We start from the raw sequence: 21346 nt of genomic DNA, 5'->3' as shown, positions 1-21346 counted from the left end.
TGTGCCTTTTCTCCTGAAGCCATCCAGGTCTTGTACAAAAAAAAAAGAAAAAAAAACAACCCATGTCACTTGACCACAGTTTCACCCCCAAAATTGGAGATAATTTATTAAACTTTATCACTGACTGAAAAAAGTCACTAATGCCTTTTATAATAAGTTAATGTTCTTAACAGAAAAACCCCAAGCCATGATTACTGCATTTGCTCAGACTTATTACATTTACTTTAACAGTATGGTACTCAATAAGTTCCCCTTCACAGAAGGGAGTTTTCAACAACACCGCAAGCCTCAGAATCTTCCCCACTGCTCACTCAGACAAAACAAACTCCCAAGATGGCAACTTAGCAGTCTGGCATTCTGCTTGTCTCCTCTGCAGTCACAGCAAACACCAAACACCTTCACCACCAGCCATGGCCAAAGGGAGCTGCAACAATGACAGCACAGCCTTGCACCCACAGCCCCAGGTGCTCTTCAGGTGTGCTGCAGAGGCCTTATCCTGACTCCTCTCAAGGGGCTGACAAAGCAACCTGGGCAGCAGGAGACTTCTCTAACCCCCAGAATGCTATGAGAACATGGGCAGGTGTGACAAAGTGATGAGGTTGCACACGTGGGTGCAACTCTCCCAGCATGTCCATGAGGGTAGAATACAGAACCCTGCTCACTCTGGTGACACTGCATTCATCGCTCCTCCTCGATCCCACAGTGTTTGAGTGTCCCTCCCCTTTCCACAGCCACCCCTTGCACAGCTCTCAAACCATCCTCCAGCCCCTTGGCTGCCCTGGGGCTTAGTTCTTACCTTACCATACAGAACACACTCCTCTCACTGTACCTTTTGGCTTTAAGTTATTACTGCTCATGTGAAAGGACAAACAATTCTACAAACTCCCTGCAGCCAAAGCACTCACAGTCCTGGACCAGGAGGGCTGCCTCCAGAGGGGGGCTTCCCAGATACAGCATGTTCAAGTAGCACAGCTTCTCCTCCTCAAGACTCCCTGCAGCCAGTGCCTATGAGAGCTCACTAAGATTACCAAGCAGGAGTCAGTATCCTAAATTCACCTATTCAGAATGTTTTGGGGGAAATCGTTGTAGCCATCTGCCCTTTATGCCTGGTCCCACAGCCCCAGCCCTGCCACCAATAAGCACAAAGAAGTCAGCAAGCAAGATTCAGAATTAAAAAACCTGTGTGTGCTTCACCACACACGCTCCCTGCTACCAGCAACTCCTCTCTCCTCTCCAGCTGCAGGGAGGGCAACATCCCACAGCCCTGAACAGCAAGTTCATCACATGCCTTGGAGGCAGTTGCAGCCTTCTGCAAGGGGGTGACAGACCCATGCTCGCAGCAGCTATCACAATCCTATGGAAGCACAGAGCTCTTTGGTCAGTAATAGCAGTCAAAGCCACCAGCACCACATCTCCAACCCGTAAAAATAAACTCTCAAGCCAGACAGCTGCAAAAGCTCGCTCAGCCCACCCATCCATGAGACCAGAGAGAGAAACCAACAAACTGTTTTGTTACTCAGCAACCTCTATCCTCCTCCTGCTTCCCCTCCTCATCCTCTTCCGTTTCTGTTTTGATCTGGGCCACCCCGAGGCGGTAGAGCGCGTCACGGATCACCACCTCCCCCGGCTGGCAGCTCTGCACGATCTCCTGGATCTGCCTGTTGACGATTTCCCTGCTGGTGAGGAAGTCCATGAGGCGGTTGTAGAGGTAATAGTGCGTGGGGTTCTCGAAGGTGATGGGCCTTTGGCGCACGTGGCTGGTTTTGCTGTCGTTGATGGTGGCGATGATGGCGCCGTAGGGCTCCAGCTCGCGGCACAGGGACATGCAGCGGTGCCGAGCTGTGGGGTCCCAGCTCTGCTCAGAGCCCGTGTGGACAATGCGGCGTGCCGAGGACTTGGTGACAGGGTGCTGAAGGGAGTGCTCAGCCACCGTCATGTCTACGCTGTAGTGCTGGTCCAGCAGTTCAGGGCAGGACACGTACTGGGGGAGAGAGATGAACGCCAGGTAGAACAGCAAGCTACTTCCCCACAGCTGAGAAGACAAAACTACTGGCTGACCAAACTCTAACCAACACTACAACACAGGACAGACGGAGGGCTAAATGATCCAGGCTTCCCCTGCATGCCACAAAGATGGTATGTACACTCCTTCCTCACTTGTATGCCCTCACATAGTCCCAAGGCACTAGGAACCAACCCTCTTCCTCTCCCACTTTTCAAGGAACAGCAGTAGTTTGAAAGAAGTGACTTGCTGTGTCAAAAGTTCATGATCTGAACTGTTACAATGCATTCCCAGCACAGCTCTTCCTATTAAGGACAATTAATCAAACACAATCCCCAAGCAACACCTAATACATTCTGCTATGCTTAGGAGTGATGCACTGGCAAAGCTAAAATCAGGAGATACGTATCAGGTCAAATTCACCCCTGGCAGTGTTCAAGACCAGGCTGGATGGGGCTGTGAGCAACCTGGCCTAGTGGAACCTGACCCTGCCTGTGGCAGAGGGGTGAACTGGATGAGCTTTAAGGACCATTCCAACCCAAACTGTTCTGTGATTCTATGAAATTATCTTGAGCCACAATGCAGGTTACATATTGGGGGTGGGGCGAGGGGGGGCTGTTAATTTGAATCTCTCTTGCAACTTTTCCATACTGGACTGGCACAGCAGAGAGCAAAGACATAACTAACCGTTGGAGGTTCCATGGGGTCAGAGAAGCAGCCCTGGTTCTTCCCCCACATCTGGGAAGTCAGGCCAGGCCAGCAGAGGTCTGCACATAGTGCCACTGAAGAGGCTGTATCAACAACATATACTGGAGGCCAGTGACGTGAGGATACCAACAAGTCCACGTGATCCCGAGCATTTTCTCCTCTTACTATGTACTTTGAGCCACACACAACCTAGGAAAGAAAAAGGATTAAGATCAGCAGCACAATAAAACTGAAAACTTACAGAAAAAATCCAGTCTTAAAAAAATTCAGCTTCCTTTCAGGTATTTGAGACTACACAGTAACCAGACAGCTAGGTTCTCTAAAAATATTCTGTTTCCTCCTCATACACATTCACCTTGTCCTGGAGAATTTTCCAAGCCTCAAGGAACATGTTTCATTCTCAAGGCTCAGAGAAGCTCATTCCATTGCTTCTATTCAATAAGGAAGTTCCATGCTAGGAACTTAGGTCAAATAATGAATAGCCAAGGAAGAAAAAAAGTATTGTGGCTCCAGTCTTCCTTACCTGATGTGGACACACTTTGTAGATTTTCCCTCCTGTGTGATGAGCAGAAGGTGGTGTAATGCTTGTCCCATTCTGTACAAACTCATACAGAGCCAGGAGGGAGTAGCAGAGCTCATCCTAGGAAAGACAGGCCACAGATAAAGTGACTAAAATTAACAGACTCCTGCAGAGAGGGAAAAGGCAGCATGCAAGATCTCCCAAATCCCGATTTGCACTTCATCCAATAACTTCCTAATCCCACACTCAGCACTGTGAGGATGACAAGCAATTACACAATGCTGAGCCAGTGACAAGGTAATTACAGGCTTCCTTTCTTCTAGCCCACAAAGGTTCAATTTATTTCACCATGTGTAAATTATCCTATAACCTGCTGCCACCCATTCCTGCCCTTAGTGCAGTCAGATGAGAAATTAATTGTCTAGTATGGCAAGAGTGGATGAGGGAAAGATGGTGAAGAACAGCTCCACTCCTGCAGGCTTGTATGTGGGCAAACAATCCATTACCTTTGTATGTGATGCCTCCCAGGGGATGCCACACTGTGTCAGAAAGCTCTGCAGCTCTTCCTCACTGTAAGAGTTTATCAGCTCAGGCCTGAAGACTTCTTCCTGAAGGAGCCTCACCAAGGCACTCCCATTACCTGCAAGGGCAGGAAACAGCTCTCAGCACTCATTCTCAGGAAGGGAACTTACCAAAATAATTTATTACCAAGACTACAGAAGCAGAAATTGCAAATAGGACTGTTGACAGCTCTCTCTTGCTGGCTGTGGGTTGTGCAAAGCAAGTCACAGCCCACACTCGTCTTGAGCCTTTCACTGCTGAGGTCACCAGGCTGAGCCCAGCATAGCTGCAGACTCCATAAACACTTACCTATCCTGTCATTTGTAACCTTTAAATGACTGATCTGGGGATAACCAAGTGAAGAAGACCAGAGATAAATGTTACTGCAGCCTTTGGCCTGAACAGCTCCAGGCTCAGTCTTCACACCTCCCTGGATCTTTCTCTGGAGCTCCAGTTCCACAAAAGCCCACATAGCTCTTCTGCAGCCCAACTCTGAAGCAGCTGTAGCTCTGTCTGCAAAGCCAACTCACACACTTGTTAAGCTTGCAAAGCCAGCTTTCCTTCTGATATCCAATACCTAAATTCTTAGGGGAACCAGGTGCTAACTGATTATAGCTCTCAGATCTGAGATAATTCCTCTCACTGTTTCTTGTTCCATGCAGTCAATATACAGTGGGTGTACTGAATGTTGGCAACTCCGAACAAGATTAGCACACTGCTCTCCTATTTTTTTTTCCAGTTCTGTAAAAACTTATTCACCCTTTATTGAGACTGTAACACTGAGATACCATGCACAACCTCTAAGTTCCACACTCCAACTATCAGTCTAGCATGAAACAAACACTGACTGGCATTCAAGATGTGCATGCATCCCTCTGCAATCAGACTATCTCACCTGGAGTGCAATGCTCTCATGTTCCCCACGTCATAGACATCAAATATATCAGAGCCCACCAGTGCATCAAAACTTCACAGGAAAAGCCAAGCCTCAAGCAGCAAAGTAGCCTGAGAACAACTGAAATCACCCCAGTGCTTCTGTCTTTTCCCAGCACACATAACTTTTAAAGTGTCATGCAATCAGCAATTCTTAATGTTAAACATTACCAAGACTGAAGTCACCAACACATGAAGCACTCCCTTAATAAGCACAACCTGAGCCATTACCTGGCACTGGCTGTGCATGCAGATTCTTGTCCTTCTCTGTATTGATCACCACTGCTCCTCTCATCAGTGGAGGGAAGAAAGGAGCAACAATAGAGGCATCAAACTTTGTTATGGGGATGCTAGAAGGAAAAGCCACCTGCTCAATCACCTCCGTCTCCATGGTGGACCAAAAGTCTTCTACATTCACTTCACTTGATGGCAAGTATTCTGGCCAAGTAAACTACAGAGAGAAAGAAACAGTGGTCAAATATAAATAACAACAGTTCATTTGACAGTTTTGTGTCAGACTCACAGCATGAGGATTATCCAGGAGAGCGCTCAGTCCAAATATAACAAGATTAGTTCAGTCTCCTAAAATTTCCCACAACCACTTTGCATCAGGTAAGACTGAAAATTTTACATATTTGACAAAAAAGCTAGACATGCCACATTCTCCTACTAGGGCCTTTTCCCCCATTAAAGACAGCCCCTCAGGAAAACTAGTGGGAAAAAAGAATGTGTTCATGTCAAAGGAAGAAGACCAAACTCAACAACTTCCATCCAAGGTTCCTACTGCCCAAGGCTGCTAGACAAAAGCTGCAGTCCAGGGACAAAGGATCTTGTTTCCCCTGAACTACACATCAACACCTCTAAGAGGAAGCACAGGCATTGCTGCTCCAGCCACATCCTCTTGTCAGATATCAGCAGAAAACCACTCACAAAGGTCTTGTGTATTTATTGTGCATCATGAAGAAGAGAGTCAGCAAAAAATCATTATGATCTGCTTTGAACATGAACAGGATCTGAGCTGTGAGAAAAACCTACCTCTATATTTTTCAGTGCTAGGACATTTTCTGTATTCCTCTGGGCTATTTCCACCTTGGGGGTTATGCCACAGATTCCACAGATCATATCATTGTAATCCCGGACTGTCAGGCATTCAAAAGCCCAGTAGCCATTGCACAGCAGTTCCTGGAGCTGACCCTGCTCATCAGGGCTCAGGCTTTTGTCTGAAAAGAGAACATGTCACTGTTAAGAGTTTTCACATCCTGAAGCCAGTGGAGAGGCAGTAAGGGCTCTCCTATGCAGGAAAACCAAACCTGCCCTCCAGAAAATTGTTACAAAAAACTGATCACAGAGGTACTGTTTGGTTTAGGAAGTGATTTAATAGAAACATACCACACTAAAATAGGAGAGGTTTGCCTTTTTATAAACTAACAATCATCATCAGGTCACAGTTTGGTATGTTATGGTAAAAAGCAAGAAGAAAAACCCACCAGTTTGCTCCTGAACAGAGTCAAGGATATTGCCAACAGCCACTCTGGGATCCTCTCCAAGTTTAATGTGGTTTCGGATTGCAAACAGAAGATCCAAGCTCACTAACAATTTGTTACTCACATTGAAAAGGCCTGCAGTTAAAACAAGACACTGATTGTCTATAGGATTCCAGATTTTCCTCAGAAAGAAATATATTCCTTACTGATACATAACCCACTCACATGAGTACAGTTCAGAGGATAATGGAAACATAAACAGTGTTTCTGCACCTCTGAAATGCAGAGTTCCCTGCTGAAAGATTATCTCCTTTCACAGATTTGTCTACTGATTTAAACAGCTACAGGGAACAGCTGCCAATCCACCTCACTAGCCAATGCTGTGAAACAGCCTCTCCGGAGATGTCTCTGGATATGATCTCAGTGGCTGCCTTACAGAACTCAACATTCACACAGAGACCCAAACCAGTGATTCAAGGCAAGGTCTTCCTCACCAAAACATTTATGTGTTTTCACTCAAAATTATACATTTATTTGCAGAATAAGAAGAAGTAATTAAAAAATAATTCCAATTTAGTACACCGGGGATGGGAACAAGCTTTTCTGTGCCTGGACAATGCCCTGACATAATCCCAAGGCTTCCAAAGGGTTCAGACTGTAGTCATGCTACATGCTCACATCTTTCCTACCTGTGTAAATGTCAGTGAAGCTGTGGAGGGCCAGACACTGCAGGTTCAAGCACACTTTGACCTGAGCTGTAACCACCTGTAACCGATTGGCTGTCAGAAGCCAGCACTCCTGAGGACCAGCAAGGGAACTGCAACACACAGAAAATCCACTCTGAGTGAAGCCAATGGGTTTTTTAGTCCAGCCCTGCAGTAACTTCAGACATTGTAGCTGGCATGACATCATTATTATGTAAATCTAAGCCAGCTCATCACATCATATCACATCAGGAAAAGAAAAGTTACATTTTAAAACAGATTTCCCAGGCAGAGTCATGTCACTGCTCACATGGCTTTAAACAGCACTAGAGCATCCCTCTAGTTCCACAGACTGGGCACCTACTACTGGAGAGGTGGAGAAAACCTATGGCCCCAGCTGCCCTGGGAGAAGTGTCTGTACCCAGCTATGGTGGTGAGTAACACATTCCACCCAACAGCCTGTCCCTGCACACAGAGATTCAGAAGGGTCTGCTCCTCTACAGTGTAACTGCCAAGGGGGAAGTTCAGACTGGAGAGTGCCAGTGGCTGAAATACTGCTGTCCATCTGATAAGAAACAAAGCCAAAATCACCTCCTTCCCACTGGCAGGGCTTCAATTAGAGCCTCTGCAGGCACATGGGAGAGTCCCACACGCAGAGCACTGCAAAACAGCCAGGCACAGACAAGGATTTCCAATGCACAGGTTGGTAAGTCCCAAGGTGAGGGACAGGGTGTGAGATTGCTCTGTTCTGAAAAAAATACAGAGCACAAAAAGTATCTCTTCTGGAAAGATCTCAATTAGTGCTAGCCTGACCAAAGCAAATATCCATCACTTGTATCAAGAATTTTTTTGTGGAAAAAAGAAACATAACATTAAATGTCCTGATATTTTGCTGCAGGAAAAAATTTAGATCATGTTTTCAGAAACAGGAGGATGTCTGGCAGACTCAGGGAGGAAATATCCTACAGGCTTTCATACAAATCTAGTTAAGGCAATCTAGCCTACGGACTAAAAGTTCCTGAAAGTTCTTCGTGTTTCAATTTGGATATTTGTTCCAAAAAAGCATTCACTCAAGCACACACTAAGAAATGAAAGGAATAAAAATATAAGCAAAAAGATCTACACAGGAAATATTCAGACCAGGGAGAGAGAGAAAAAGGAAATCACACAATGCACATCTGTAAACACACAAGTTTTCCTCTCTCAGTCTCAAAGCATCAGAATGGAAAACAAAGAGAAGATGACTAACTAAAAATACTCTGTTTCAAGAAGAAAATAGTTACATCTAGACTTTGCAGTCACTCTTTGATTCTGCTAAACTCTTTCCACACACATTTAGCTTATTCAGTGTCACTTTCACCAGCTTCACTACCAGAGACTAAAGCAAATATTATTTCAAGCAGACTCAGAACAAAGAAAATCAGCATGAGCTTGAAAGAGTCAGAATCCAAAGCAGAATCTTACTTCTGTCCCCCTTTGAACAAGGGGCTGTTGCAGAGGAGGCACTGCACGTGTGGAGACTCGTAGTAGTTGGACCAGGAGGTCTGCTCGATGGTCACCGTCTCCTCACTCACGTTGGAAAGGATGAGGCGGGAGCTGTTGAGCTCATGGATGAGAGTGAAGATCTCTGCCAGCTCCGACTCGTTCTCGGGGATCTGCATCACCTTGCGCAGCAGCTGCAGCGTGGACTGACGCTGGATTTCCTTCTGGGAGGGCGTCAGGGGCTCACTGGGGTTCAGCACGTCCGACTGGCCTGGACTGACCTCCTAGAAAGTAACACATCCAACTAGGCAAGCATGGGGATGAAATGTTAAGCCCAAAGAAGTCATAAAAGGCAGCAAAAACACAGAAACCTTTGCACTCAGTAAACTTGACTCCTACTCCACTGCTAAATCATTGACTCCACACAGGAGCCTCAAGCCCAAATTACTTTAACAAAAATAGTTTATTACGTTCCGTCCCTTCAGGGAACTCTTGCACTACCAAACCATCACAGATTGGCCATTAAATGGTTAAGTGCAGGGAATGGGGATCCAGAAGGTGAGGATAACCACCAACAGGTATACAAATACTTCAATAACCCTCACCACTTGAACCCCCAACCACCACTGTCTTTCTCCAGAGATTGTCAGGCACAGGCTCAGGGCAGATTGCACAGCCCTCCAGAAGCTGGAAGAACCAAGTACTAACAGAGAACTGGGGGCTGTGATACACAGAACACATTAATCAATAACAATTGATCAGCTACAGCCTACCCTTCTCCAATACACACATAGCATCACAACAAAAGCCACAAACACAGGAGAGCCAAACTCCAAGTTGTCCCAAGAGAACAGAGAGAACACAAACAGGCTAATCTGTTTAATCCCTTAAACTCTTCTGTCAACATTTCAATCTGGTTTTCTGAGTAGTCTAGCAATGAGATAAATAATCAAACAAAAGCCCAGAGACAACAACAAACTGTGTGACAGGAATGTTGAACAGATATTCAACCAGAAAAAAAGAAAAAAACTAAATGAGGAAGAGACAAGCCACATGCCTCTCAGAATGCAAGCTGAGCTAAGCACACTGCTGTTCCTTACACAGCTGTTTGTGTGTGAGTTTCACATTGGCCATCTCAGTTTGTGTTTTTCAAGAAAAAACAAAACCACTAAACAAAGCTATGTTCTTCAAAATTAAAAAAGGCAAGTGGATGAGTCATTACTACACAGACCAAAATTCTGTCTATTTGCTGAGTAGGCATTTCAGCTATGAGCAGAAAAGCTCCTTTTTTTCATTTACTGTTTTAAAGACATGACAATTCAGTATGAGAAAAACTAACCTTTGAGTCTCCAAGGCAAAAAAACCCAACCCCAGAACTAATTACATCCACACAGAGCAGCAGACAACAGAAAACACATTTATACATCAGAAAAAAAAACCCCTACATCCATAAATAAATTCAGGTTGAAAGTAAAGTTGCTCTACAAATCCTTACAAACAGGAAGCTCTAATACAAGATGTACAAACTTAACTGACACTAGTCCCACACTGCTCACAAAGCAGAGCATACTTGGGAGTTTTTTGATGAAGTCTGAAGTCCAACAAAGCTGACACAGCAATGCTGTGACTGCAGGGTGGATTTTCCCAGCATGTACTGACACACAACAGAAGTATTTTTAAGTTGAGGAGACACCCAGTGGTAGCACTGGGTGTGCTCAGACTCACTCTCAGCCTGAAGCACCACTGCAAAAGGAGTTCGACAAACATCACCACAGATATTTTAAATAGGAACTGTTATGACAGAAATATTTATCTTACAAAAAGAAAAAAGCTCAAACCATGTTTCCACAGGGACTTGCAAACTAAACTTCTCTGCCCAGCTCACAAAGACATGTGATAAAACAAGCCAGCTTGAACCTTACCAGGGACTTTGCTGTTTTCTCAGTCCTGTCTTTGGCAAGGTTGTATCCACAGCTTGGACAGATGGGTGGCTTGTGCCTGTTTGTATACACATAACTGCAGGAGGGGTTCTTGCATTTCCCTCTGCCTCGTGATGTTGCTAATCCCAAATCCTGAATGACACAAAAGAGATGGTTGCTGACATTGACTTTTAATAGTTGGACTCCATGATCTAAAAGGTCTTTTCCAGCCTGAATGGCTCTATGATTCTAAGCTGACCAGATTCTAAAAAAAGATTATTATGTGTTTTATCTTCACTTTATAACATCCTGTTTAAACATCAATAACGAGCCCTGTCACTTTGCACAGAATCCTTTAAGTGGCACTTGAACATTCTGAGGCCAGTTCTCCAGACCAGAAGCACATTAAATTCATTCAGAAACCCCTGATCCTCCCTGTTGAACTAAAGGAGAGGATGGGAATTATGCATGGGGACACGAGTTAAAATCCACATCTTAACAAGGCTGCAAACATAACTGCAAAACAGAGCATGGTCACGTGGACTAGGTCTAGAGATGACACAAAGTACAGATTATTTCATGTTAAAAATGAGATGTATTTGTGCAAGTCAATAAAACAGAAGTCCCAGAACATTCTCATCCCAGAGAGAACACTCCCCGTGGAAGAAGTCACACTATTTGAAGAATTCTCACCAAAGTTACGGTGCAACTGTACTTGTAGGAAGGGAATATCTCTGGTTTGACCTCCACAACTTTAACCTGAGATGCACTGCTTGTCACAAAACTGTGGAGCTAGAGATTGAAAGCAGAAAAAACAACACTCATCAGACACCCACTACTAAATACATACATGCATCAGTAATCAGTATCTATTAGCAATCCTGCCTCCAAGAGATTAATTAATGTTCATTTAATAGCCGTAATACCATAAGACACTATTTTGCATGCAAAGGCATTACAATTCACAGATTCATTTCAGCACCTTGGCATACTCAGTCATATTTTGCAGGTGAAAAGCTCAGTACTCAATACTGCATGTCAGATTATCAAAGCACCAGCAGATCCTTAGAACACCTTCTGGAAGTAGCTGGGAGGTTCCCAAAGTAACCAACAGCAGGATTTTCCAATACCATCTCTCAGCTCAGTTCCCACACTCAGCTACCAAGCAGTTATTCTGCTACCCAGCCATATAATAAAAACAGCCAGTCATAGATCTTATCATGAGAAGGCTGCTACATTTTTTATTCTGTTTTTTACTCAGGTCATATCACTCACCTGGGAGAGAAAACAAACAAACAAACAAATCCCAAACCCAAACAAACAAAAAACCCCACAAAACAAAACACCAAACCAAAACCACAAATAAAACCCTCTCCCCAAAAAATCCAGGAAAACAATTTGCATTTGAAGAACAACCTTTCGCTCCTCAGCACTTGGTGGCTGCAGGACTGACTGGCCCAACTGTTTCAGTGTACTGGGCTTCAAGCCTGATGTTCTCACAGGAGAATGCTTGTCTAGAAGGAGGAAAGAGATGCACCAGGTTAAATGTGAGAAAACAGGTTCTGCTTCTTTCTGACATCTTTGGAGCTTTAAATTACCCAAGCAAGTGTTTCACGGCCCACTTACTGCACTCAGGCAGAGACAAACTGTTTTTTTATTAGCATTGGTAACCACCTCCCTTGAAACCTATCTTATTAACAGCAGACACCACTCCAGCATAGTGAGGAAAGACAACAGCTCCCAAAGCACACAGAGAACGCTGCTTTTACCAGTACTTGCAAAGGCCTGCCTGCTGCTCGGCTGCTCCGTGCTGGCCTCTCTCCCCATGCTGGCTGGAGCAGGCAGAATGGCTCGCATGGGTCTGGCTGCAGCCAGCAAAGAGGGCTTAGGTCTTGGTTTACTTTTTACTTCTTGTCCCTTGTGTGTAGCAGCTGTTGCATCAGTTCTGAAAAATAAGAGCTACAAGTGGAAAAATATTCCACCAATTTCCCCTCAGCTTCAGTTTTCCTCTTTGTTAGCACACTAATCACAGCTATTGAAGAGAGACAGTGCTACGGCTGCATCTGCCCTGTGACAACAATCTGTCACTTAAAAAAAAATACTAGTTCTGATGGACAAAGACTCAAAGGAACAATCCTGAACTGGCACAAAACAGACAGCAAACACAGTAAGTCTTACAGGAGGCACTGCCAACAGCCCTTAACTTCTTCGACTAGTCTCATGAACACACAATAGACATCACATGCTCCCATAACACATGGAAAACTGACTCACCCCACCACTGGCTTTTTCACAGAGGCATTTGGATTCAACACCTCAGAAGACGCCGACATCCCCAGCCCTACACTTCCTTTCTCTGCCTGCTCTGAAGAAGTGTCTGCTTGCCACTGGCTCTCTTGGCCCAGCACCACTCCAACAGCACTCCTCCTGTCTTCAGCAAGCACATCATTTGGGAGAAAGTGGGCCTCAGAGATGATCACTTCCTCCCACTCCATCTCAGGCATCTGCCCTCCGACAGGCACAGCATTGAGCAGCTGGCTGACAGCTTCAGAGCTCTCCAAAGTGGACTTGGAGGAACTCTCGCTAACAGCCGTGGGCTCTGTGAGGGCTGACTGCTGACCTCTTTTAGCTGCTGGAGTTTTAAGAGAGGTGCCTGAATTTGGCTCAGATTTGCTTCTTGGTTGCTTTTCCTGGAAACAAGGAGAGAGTCACATTTCAGAGCTTTCGGCTTTCACAGATAAGCAAGTCCCCTGCACATATGCCATGTTTCTCATGGCCTATTTAATGCTGGATCAAAATAGCAAAATCCTAAGTGTTTAGGCAGTGAATTGTATGGGAGGAGACAGACAGCATCTCCTACAACAGCAAAGGCCCTGCTAACATTGTATCTGGCCTCTTGGCCCTTCATGTAGTATTTTCAGAAACTGTTTACTTTGAAGAATCTTTCTTAAACTCCCTTAAATATCACCATTAGCATCAACACCACAAAGTCACCCACCACTCTCTGTAGCAAGGGCCCACCTCCTACACTCCTCTTTCATGGCTTCAACTCTCTGATGTTGTCTGTCCTTCCACATTATTAAGCAAAGAGAGTTAAGACAAAGAATTTCCATCTTTTGGATCACATCCTTTCAGAAAAGCAAGCACGTGAGCCAACCAGGAAACAGGATTACTTAGGGAGATTTTATGACTTTAAGAAAAATGTTACTTCCAAGACTAAGGCTGCAGAAATCATTGTACTGTAGTCAACAAAGATACAACAAACACTGAATTGGAATATGGAAAAATATATCAGAAATCGAATCCAGCAGATCAGAGTAAGTCTGAAATACAAAAAGGAAAACTTCCTCTAGAACCTTTTAGTTCTAACCAGAGTAGGATTGAACAGCAGCAGACATGCTGTGTTCAGGCAGAATCCAGAAATACTTTTTGCATTCAGCCATCTCTCTACCTCAGCAAGTTTACCAAACAAAAGCGAAGATGTCACCATCACTGTTTGTACCCTACCACACAGGAAGCTCAGCCTTCAGCTCAGACACCACAGAGTTTGCAAGCTGCCCAAAAGAGTCCTCGTCCCTGAATGTTTAATGGATCCAGACACAAAACAAAGGAGGCTCAGAACAAATCCACACAAAGCCACTGAATGTCAACGTCAATTTTCATATTGACAACATCCTTTAAATTGTGCCTCATGAGTCTTGCTTCAGACAGAAATGCACATCTGTTCAGAGCTAACTGATTACCAGCATAGTGCCAAGGTTTAAGGATCAAGTGTACACAGCTGTACACAGCTACTAGAGATGCCAATAACTTAAGCAGAGCAGGCATCATATGGAGAAAGACTTTTCCACTTGGACAAGCTTCACAACTCTAGCAACACCTGGAAATTTCTTTCCAGTCAGAGGACAGAACATCGTGATCAGACACATGGCCATGAAACAACAATACCCAACAGCAGTTCAGCTTCCACTAGATCAACTTTATTAACAAGGTCTTAAAGGATCATACACTTGCTATAGTTGAGAGCTGTTCTTCCTTTCTGTTAAAAAAACAAGGTTGACAGACCACAAAACACTAAATTTGTAGAAAAACTTCAAATGCTGATATTAATTACCACAAAACAACTTCCTGAGCTTAACTGGAGCTGTAGCAGGAAGAACAGGCAACGCCTTCCAGTCATAGGAACTGAGCAGGCAGAGGGCCAGAAGAATGTATATCTTCTCAATGAGAGAGTTAGCAAATGCAGCCCCATCTATTCTAACAGATACGAGCAGCATCTTTACCCAAGGTGTGGTGATTTCAGGTCTCACCTTGGCCTCTGCAATGGTGACTTGCTCCAGCATATGCACTGGAACACAAGTGCAGGGATCATTTCTGGTGTATCTGACCTCCTGTGCTACACAGGCATTCACAAAACCAGCACTTTTTGTCTCAGAGTCAGGAAAGGAAAGACAAATTTACCTTTGGGAGCCATTTCCCTCCCAGGAAGTTCCCGCATATTGGGCATTTTGGTGGCTTATGCCTGGTGACATAAGTGAAGGAACAGCCAGGATTGGTGCAATATCCATGTCCCCTGCGAGTAGAGGTGGTTGTCTGAAACAAGAATTGTCAAGAATTTTTCTACAGACTTGAAAACCACAAAGCTCTGCCAATCACTTCCTTTTCCCTCATAAGCATCTTACAAATGTTATTTGGGAAATTATCAGCCATCCACTATTATTCATTTGATACATATTATTTTATACATTATTATTTCATTTTATTATTTGAACAAACACAACTGGGTCATAGTGAGTCAGCACCATAACTACTGAGAGTCTAAATGCTCAGTCCAGCCTCTGCTATTACCAGAATTTAAATCAACCTGCAGAGCAGAGATGAACAATGCACACAGCCTCCTGGAAAAGCTAACCTTTCATTTACAGTGATGCAACAGTTCTTTTTGAACATGAAAAAATCATAGTAAGATGGCATTAAAATGCTTCTAACAGCAATCCACAGTAAGACAAGATGTGATTAGCACTCATGACAACACAGCAAAAAGACTTGAAGATAAGCACTCACGATGCAAAGTTTCATCAGTCATTTGTTGCTGTTGGGACAGCCAAGTGTTCCCTGGTCCTTCACTGTAACTTGCTACGAACTACTGAAACATGAGCAGTATCACCAGGCACTATTTATACCAACAACTAGATTAGAACCTGTCATCTTTGCCAGGACAACTGCATCAATCAACACATTTGAATTTTTGTGAGCACAGCACTTCCCAATATCCTATTCTCAACACTCTCAAGGGAGCTGTTGTACTGTAAGTCCCTAACTAGGTACAGATTTTTTCTAGAAATGCAAGTGCTGCTGCCAAAGAAATGAGTCAGTTTAAACCAGATCCTTCTCAGGAAGGATCCTGAGGAAAAACCTGAGTATTTCCATTCTTCCTGAGACAACTGGAAGAGCATCACACTATGCACCACTATAAATATCTGCAGTGTTCCACCAGCTGGAAGAATAAAGAACCTGGAAAACAGGATTTGATGCTAGCTTATATAACAGAAGGAGCTGCAGTACTGACTGTACAACGAACTTCCAAAATTGCTACAAAAACACAGGTGACTGGAGTAGTTACATTAGCAATTCTTCCTCATGCAACAGACCACATAGCCTTTTATATGGCTTCTCAAAACCTCAGGTCACCGCTCCCCTTCCTGCCATGCAGCCAAAGCAAGAGCTTTGGAGTTCACATTTTCCTGTCATAAGAGCAGATCCTTGCCCTAAAAGGGATAGACACTGCCTTGTTATGAAGGCAAATATGCATCCAAGTACACAGAAACTGCTGCTGGCCAGATGTGCTGTGATAGCTTCATCTACTCCATCTGTCTCCAAGAATTCCCCGAGGAAACAGGCAGAAGAAATGGGCCTTGTAAGACACTGTAGGAAGTCAGAGACCCTCTGAGCCTATGCAAGACTTAACACAATGGACAAGAAATACACCAACTGATACAGCAACTCCAAATTGGATTACCTTTAAAAACTGAACCGTGAGCAAACCCCTCTCACTTCAACATCTTTAAGACAAATCCGTGACAATACATCCAAACCTTAACATACCATACAAGACTCTGAATTTCTTACCAGTTTAATTGATGCAGGGTTCTCCACAACAGAATGAGCTGGCAAAGGTAACATGATAAACTGTGTTGCAGGTGTGGAGGAGCTACTCTCTTCAGTATCCTAAAACGAAGCCAAAGGGAAAACACATGCAGAAAACAAAAGACATGGTAACCATATCCCTCCCACTCATGAACATTAATATGTCTTAATGTGTGATGAGACCAGAATACAGGACAGAGCAGCAATCATATCAAAAGCAACGGCCTTACCAGATGCACTCTGGAAATTACCAAACTTCTCACACTTTGAAACTGAAAACAGAGAATCCAACCCTTTACAGACTAAGGTTTTCTATGACTAAAACCTCAGCTTAAAAAGACTCCCACCTCTCTGCAACCAGGAAAACAGCTATCAGGAGCACAGCAGCAGCATTTTTTCTTGCCAAAATCTTGCAGTGCAACACAGAACCCAATTACTGGCACTGCAATACCCCAAATATTGTTATAACAAACAATTAAAAAGAACTCAGTCATGTTAAGACACTGTTGGAGTCCAGAGCATTCCTCTGGATGCACTGGAAGGTCACAGACCTCGGTAGAGGATTGGGACCCAGACAAGAGGGTTTGAATCCTGGCCAGGAGGGTGTGGAGCCAGTCCAGGGGGGTTGCCTGGCACAGAGCCCAGGGAGACACAGTCTTTGACTTCAGTCCGTGGACAAAAGCTTTTATCACCGAGAGAAGAATCACAAGTCACAAAGGTGTGAAAACAGTAGTGTAGTGTATCACTGGGTGGAAAATTTTGTAGTTTTAGGGTTCTTAGTATGGAGGTGAATGGGGAACAAGATGGAGGATTTAGGGTGGTGCCCTGGCTTCTTCTTCTTCTTCTTCTCCCCTGGCCTCTATCGTCCAACGTGATGATGGCACAAAGTAATTTAAGGGGATTGGCTCAAAGTAGAGATGACCCTGTTAGTATAGGTGATAGGCATTGGCACATAACTGTAAATAATATACACGTAATTATCTGTATAAAGAGGCTGCGACCTCCCATCGAGGGGGAGTCGTCCTGTGTCCGAGCAGCTGAACAGACCTCGGCCAGGCACAGAGAACACTGTAAGATAAGAATTAATAAACAACACAAGAAACCAAGAAAAACAAGACCTTGAAGACTCCGTTTCATTCTCGCATCTGGCTCAGGGCCTTCAGAAGCAAAAGACTCTAAACTACCTAAATCTTGGGTGCAGAACCCAAACCCGAGAATTGGCTTCCCTGGCTGAGCACTACGTGGGCATGGAAGAAGACAAAAAAAATCCTGAGAATTGGTGGCACTGGGTGGGCCCTGCCTGGGCAGCAGGGGACACAGCAAGCCCTCTGAAGGCAAGAAGACAAGTTGAGAAGACAGGGGAAAAATTTTGGCCAGAGCAGCTGATTTCAAATTCGTCTTGGACCGACAAGATCCATGGGCCCTGGACTTGTCATCCTGAAATCTGATGGCCAGTGATCAGAACACCTCTGAATTGAATTAGACAACAGCTGCACCCCAATTCTTCGATTTTGGTAAGACGGGTTGAATTTAGGAACATGGGAGGGGCCATCTCCCGGGAATAACTTAGTATCCTATCTGCTCTAGAGAGCGTGGTTGTTGCCTATCCTGCAGCTCTTTCTGAAAAGGAGCTCCAAGCACTTTTGCTTTGGGCGAGGTGCAATTATCTGCACTGCGAGACCCAAGTTTTATTTAAGGATTTTGGCAGGTAGCAAATAGAGAACTTTACCACAGGGCAGCCAAAAAAGACAAAACGGCTACTAAGCTTTTGTCCGCAGCTCGAATTATGTTAGAAGTCATTTTGAGCAATGGCAAGGGAAATCTCCCCTCTGTGCAGCAGCGGAGGACTGCGCAGGAGGGAGAAGGTGGTGTTTGGTCTGCAGACCAGCAGCCAGCAGCAGGGCTCATACCTCCTACTGGAGGTGGGCGAGGTGAGAGCCAGCAGCCCCCCTCAGGTTTTGTACAGGGTGGCCAGCAGCCCCCTTTGAGTTTAGCACAGGGAAGCCATCATCTTTCCCTGGGTTTGCCAAAATCCCCAGGACTTCAGTCCCCAAAACCAGTCCCGGGAAAATTAAAACTTCTAATCCATCCCAGTGATCAAGGTAAGGAGGAGCTTTTTTTCGAGGCATGTTCCACAGGCACAACACACTTGGCCCAGCAAGGTGGGACAAGGGGGTTCCAGACAGAGCCCTCCCAGGAGTTCTTTCACTTCCTCTCAGACACCAGTGAAAGTTTCTCATCGCTTTTTCTCCCTTCTATCCAGGGACAGACAGGGGGAGAGGGAGTGGAAGAGACACGGGGAAAACAAGGAAAACATGACCTTGAAGACTCCATTTCATTCTCACGTCTGGCTCAGGGCCTTCAGAGGCAAAAAACTCTTAACCACCTAAATCTCGAGTGCAGAACCCAAACCCCAGAAGACACAATTGGTATCAGCACGTGGCTGAGTCAATCTGAAAGCAGAGACAATTTAGTCACGGGAGTTACTTTGTATCATTGATTACAAGAGTTTCTGTTTCTCCTAGCACTGAGCATCAGGAAGTTGGGCAATTAGAAGATCTCCTGCACCCACTGAGGAACTCCGGTAGAATGGGTGAAACAGAAATCAGATGTTTCAGGTGAGATGCGGCAGGAGTCTGAGTGTCACTGGAAAAACTTACCCTCCCAGTCACCACAGTCACCACAGACACCCCATCAGGCACCTGGGGACGGGCCACAGCGATGCTCCCCTTGGACATGTCTGTGGAGCTGCTAACCAGTGTCTCCTCAATAACCACTCTGGCTGTCTGGTACGGCTGTCCTTCTATTTCCAAAGAAGCCTCATCCAAAAGGATATCTCCAGCCACTTTCTCTATCACAGGCCCAACATAATGAGAGAGAACCTCTGAGGCAACTGCTTCTTCCACAGGCTCGGGCTGGGCAAAGGCTGCTGTGTCCTCTGGCAGCCCCTCGATGGCAATGCACTGCTCCGAGCCGCCGGCCTGGCCCGAGTCCACGGAAAGGATGTTCTGCACGGCGTCACCACGGGACACGCTGGTGACATTCCTGCGAGCCGCCAAGCCTTCCGATGCTGCCGGGCTCTGTGTCACACACAGCTCCAGAGACTGCCTGCTCCTGTCTTCTTGAAGAGTGGTTTTGGGGATAATTATATAATCGGAGCGAGGAAGAATCTTCCGAAAGCCTGGAATGTCAGGGACTACTGCAGTTCGAGTGGATGCCTTGGAGTTCTGCAGGCAAAACCAGAGGATGGAAAAAATTATTATGAGAAAAGGAAGAGATTCAGTTCTCACTCCTGCTATCTTAGTGCCTAAGGTTCTAATGGTTTCCTGAAGTAGTTTGCTGGGAATTTCGCCACATGACAGAACCTGCAAAAACCCTGGTTTTATCACCTACTTTACCAACACTCACTTTGATGAAAGGACACAAAAATAACTGCTGTGAGCAGGTACCAGACATACCCATCTTGGATTACAAAACATCCTCCCTCGACTGAACAGAAGGCGAAGGCAAAAGGCAGTGGCCTCACACCGCTTCTTTAAAGGTTACCCTGAGCAAGGATATGAACTTGAATCTGCAGTTAAATGACTCTGCCACACAATGCTAGGTAAGCAGCTAACTGCCTCTCTCTTCAGCAGCCAAATAACTTCCAGAGGGACAACTTACCGGGTCCAGTCCCTCTTTCTCTAGCTTGGCTTTCTCCAAGTAGTAGCTCTTTTCAGCCACACTGAGCAACCTCCAGCTCTCACTGATCTTTTTGTTGATTTCAGATTGAGGGAGGTGTGGAAGGTCTTGCTGTACTTTCAAGTAAATATCGTAGTAGTAGAGAAGGTAAGCAGATCTGAAACACATCCAGAAATTGAAACAATAAGGTCATTCTACATAAATTCCTTTTCTTTTGGAGAAAAATAAACCCATAAGGTTTAGGTTTGCCTCAAGGTCACGTGACAAGGAAGTTACATTTAATTTTATTTGTAAATGCACTTTTCAATCAAATGAAAACTCTCTCTCTGAGGAGAACCTCTGAGGAGCAGCCTAAGGCAAATTATTCTGGGGTAAACAAACTCTAAAATGAACAACAGTGGCACCTGTAAAGAATGTCTGAGCAGGCCCAAAGTGTCAAGCCAATATTTCATACACGATGTTTTACACTATGAAGTGCTCCAAGTACACTGCAAAGCCCACTCATGTCAGATACAAGGAACACTCTACAAAGGAACTAAATGAAGGCAGAAAGAACTTACCGAGGCTTCTTGGCTTTTTCTCCTTGATCAGCAGTCCTTTTATGCTTTTTCTTCTTCTTGGATGGCACCGGTGACGCATAAGTGTAAGTGCTCTCAATCTCCTCCATCACCACAGTTACCTCAGTGCCTTCATAGGGAGCCTCCATGGCTAAAACACATATTCTGTGTTATGATGTTGCCAGGTTATACTATATTTCTCCCAACAAACAGCACGTTTTTACTAAACAGAGTTTAGTCAACTGACAGCTCTGTCGGCATCTAAGCTTGACTCTAATTAAATAAAGATAACTACTTGATTTCTATCTACTTTTAGAAAGAAACTTCTATTTCTATAACCTCAACACCATCACTTCAGTGCAGATACACTGCATCTGTATTTCCAGAGCTGCAATTCCACGGGGAACCCTCAGGTAAGTTTGATTTAAGAGGGAGCCGTACACTCAGCCAACATCCGCCTGGCTACGCGGTGTCACACCGCAGCCACGCTACAAAAGCAAGGCCAGAGGCTGAACAAGCAGGAAGCCTCACAGTCCCCTTACCCACCGCCAGCTCCCCGGGGCTCTGGGAGGCGATGACGGGCAGCTCCGGCTCCCGGGGCGCGGGGAGGACACAGGAGGTAAGGGCAGCACGTCCTCTGCCCGGTCC

The 21346-nt window shown here is 45.1% G+C and overlaps 1 protein-coding gene across 1 annotated transcript; it reads right to left on the bottom strand.

Annotated features, from left to right (window-relative positions):
• Positions 1-65: 65 nt before the first annotated feature.
• On the bottom strand, positions 66-20865 carry HMGXB3 (HMG-box containing 3). The gene is made up of 19 exons (XM_066329154.1): positions 20702-20865; positions 20124-20298; positions 19121-19687; positions 16443-16541; positions 14775-14906; positions 12588-13003; positions 12083-12258; positions 11730-11827; positions 11007-11105; positions 10317-10466; positions 8377-8678; positions 6898-7025; positions 6212-6343; positions 5760-5944; positions 4956-5175; positions 3737-3870; positions 3234-3350; positions 2690-2899; positions 66-1981 (listed from the first exon to the last, which is right to left on the bottom strand). Exons 1-19 carry the CDS (start codon positions 20845-20847, stop codon positions 1517-1519), a joined length of 3951 nt encoding a protein of 1316 aa, XP_066185251.1. The 5' UTR covers positions 20848-20865; the 3' UTR covers positions 66-1516.
• Positions 20866-21346: the final 481 nt, after the last annotated feature.

The sequence above is a fragment of the Sylvia atricapilla genome, chromosome 14 (assembly GCF_009819655.1).
Source record: "Sylvia atricapilla isolate bSylAtr1 chromosome 14, bSylAtr1.pri, whole genome shotgun sequence".
NCBI lineage: Eukaryota > Metazoa > Chordata > Aves > Passeriformes > Sylviidae > Sylvia > Sylvia atricapilla.
The sequence above is the reverse complement of the archived record's forward strand: the minus strand, read 5'-3'. Positions and strand labels throughout refer to the sequence as shown.

What these genes read in the sequence shown, in the direction of transcription:
- HMGXB3 (XM_066329154.1), bottom strand. Translation starts at nt 20,847, where the DNA reads ATGGAGGCTCCCTATGAAGGCACTGAGGTAACTGTGGTGATGGAGGAG. An exon ending in ACAAAGTGTGTCCACATCAG is followed by an intron (nt 2,900 to 3,233) that starts GTAAGGAAGACT and finishes TTTCTTTCCTAG; the next exon opens with GTTGTGTGTGGCTCAAAGTA. An exon ending in ACCCCATGGAACCTCCAACG is followed by an intron (nt 1,982 to 2,689) that starts GTTAGTTATGTC and finishes TCTCTCCCCCAG; the next exon opens with TACGTGTCCTGCCCTGAACT.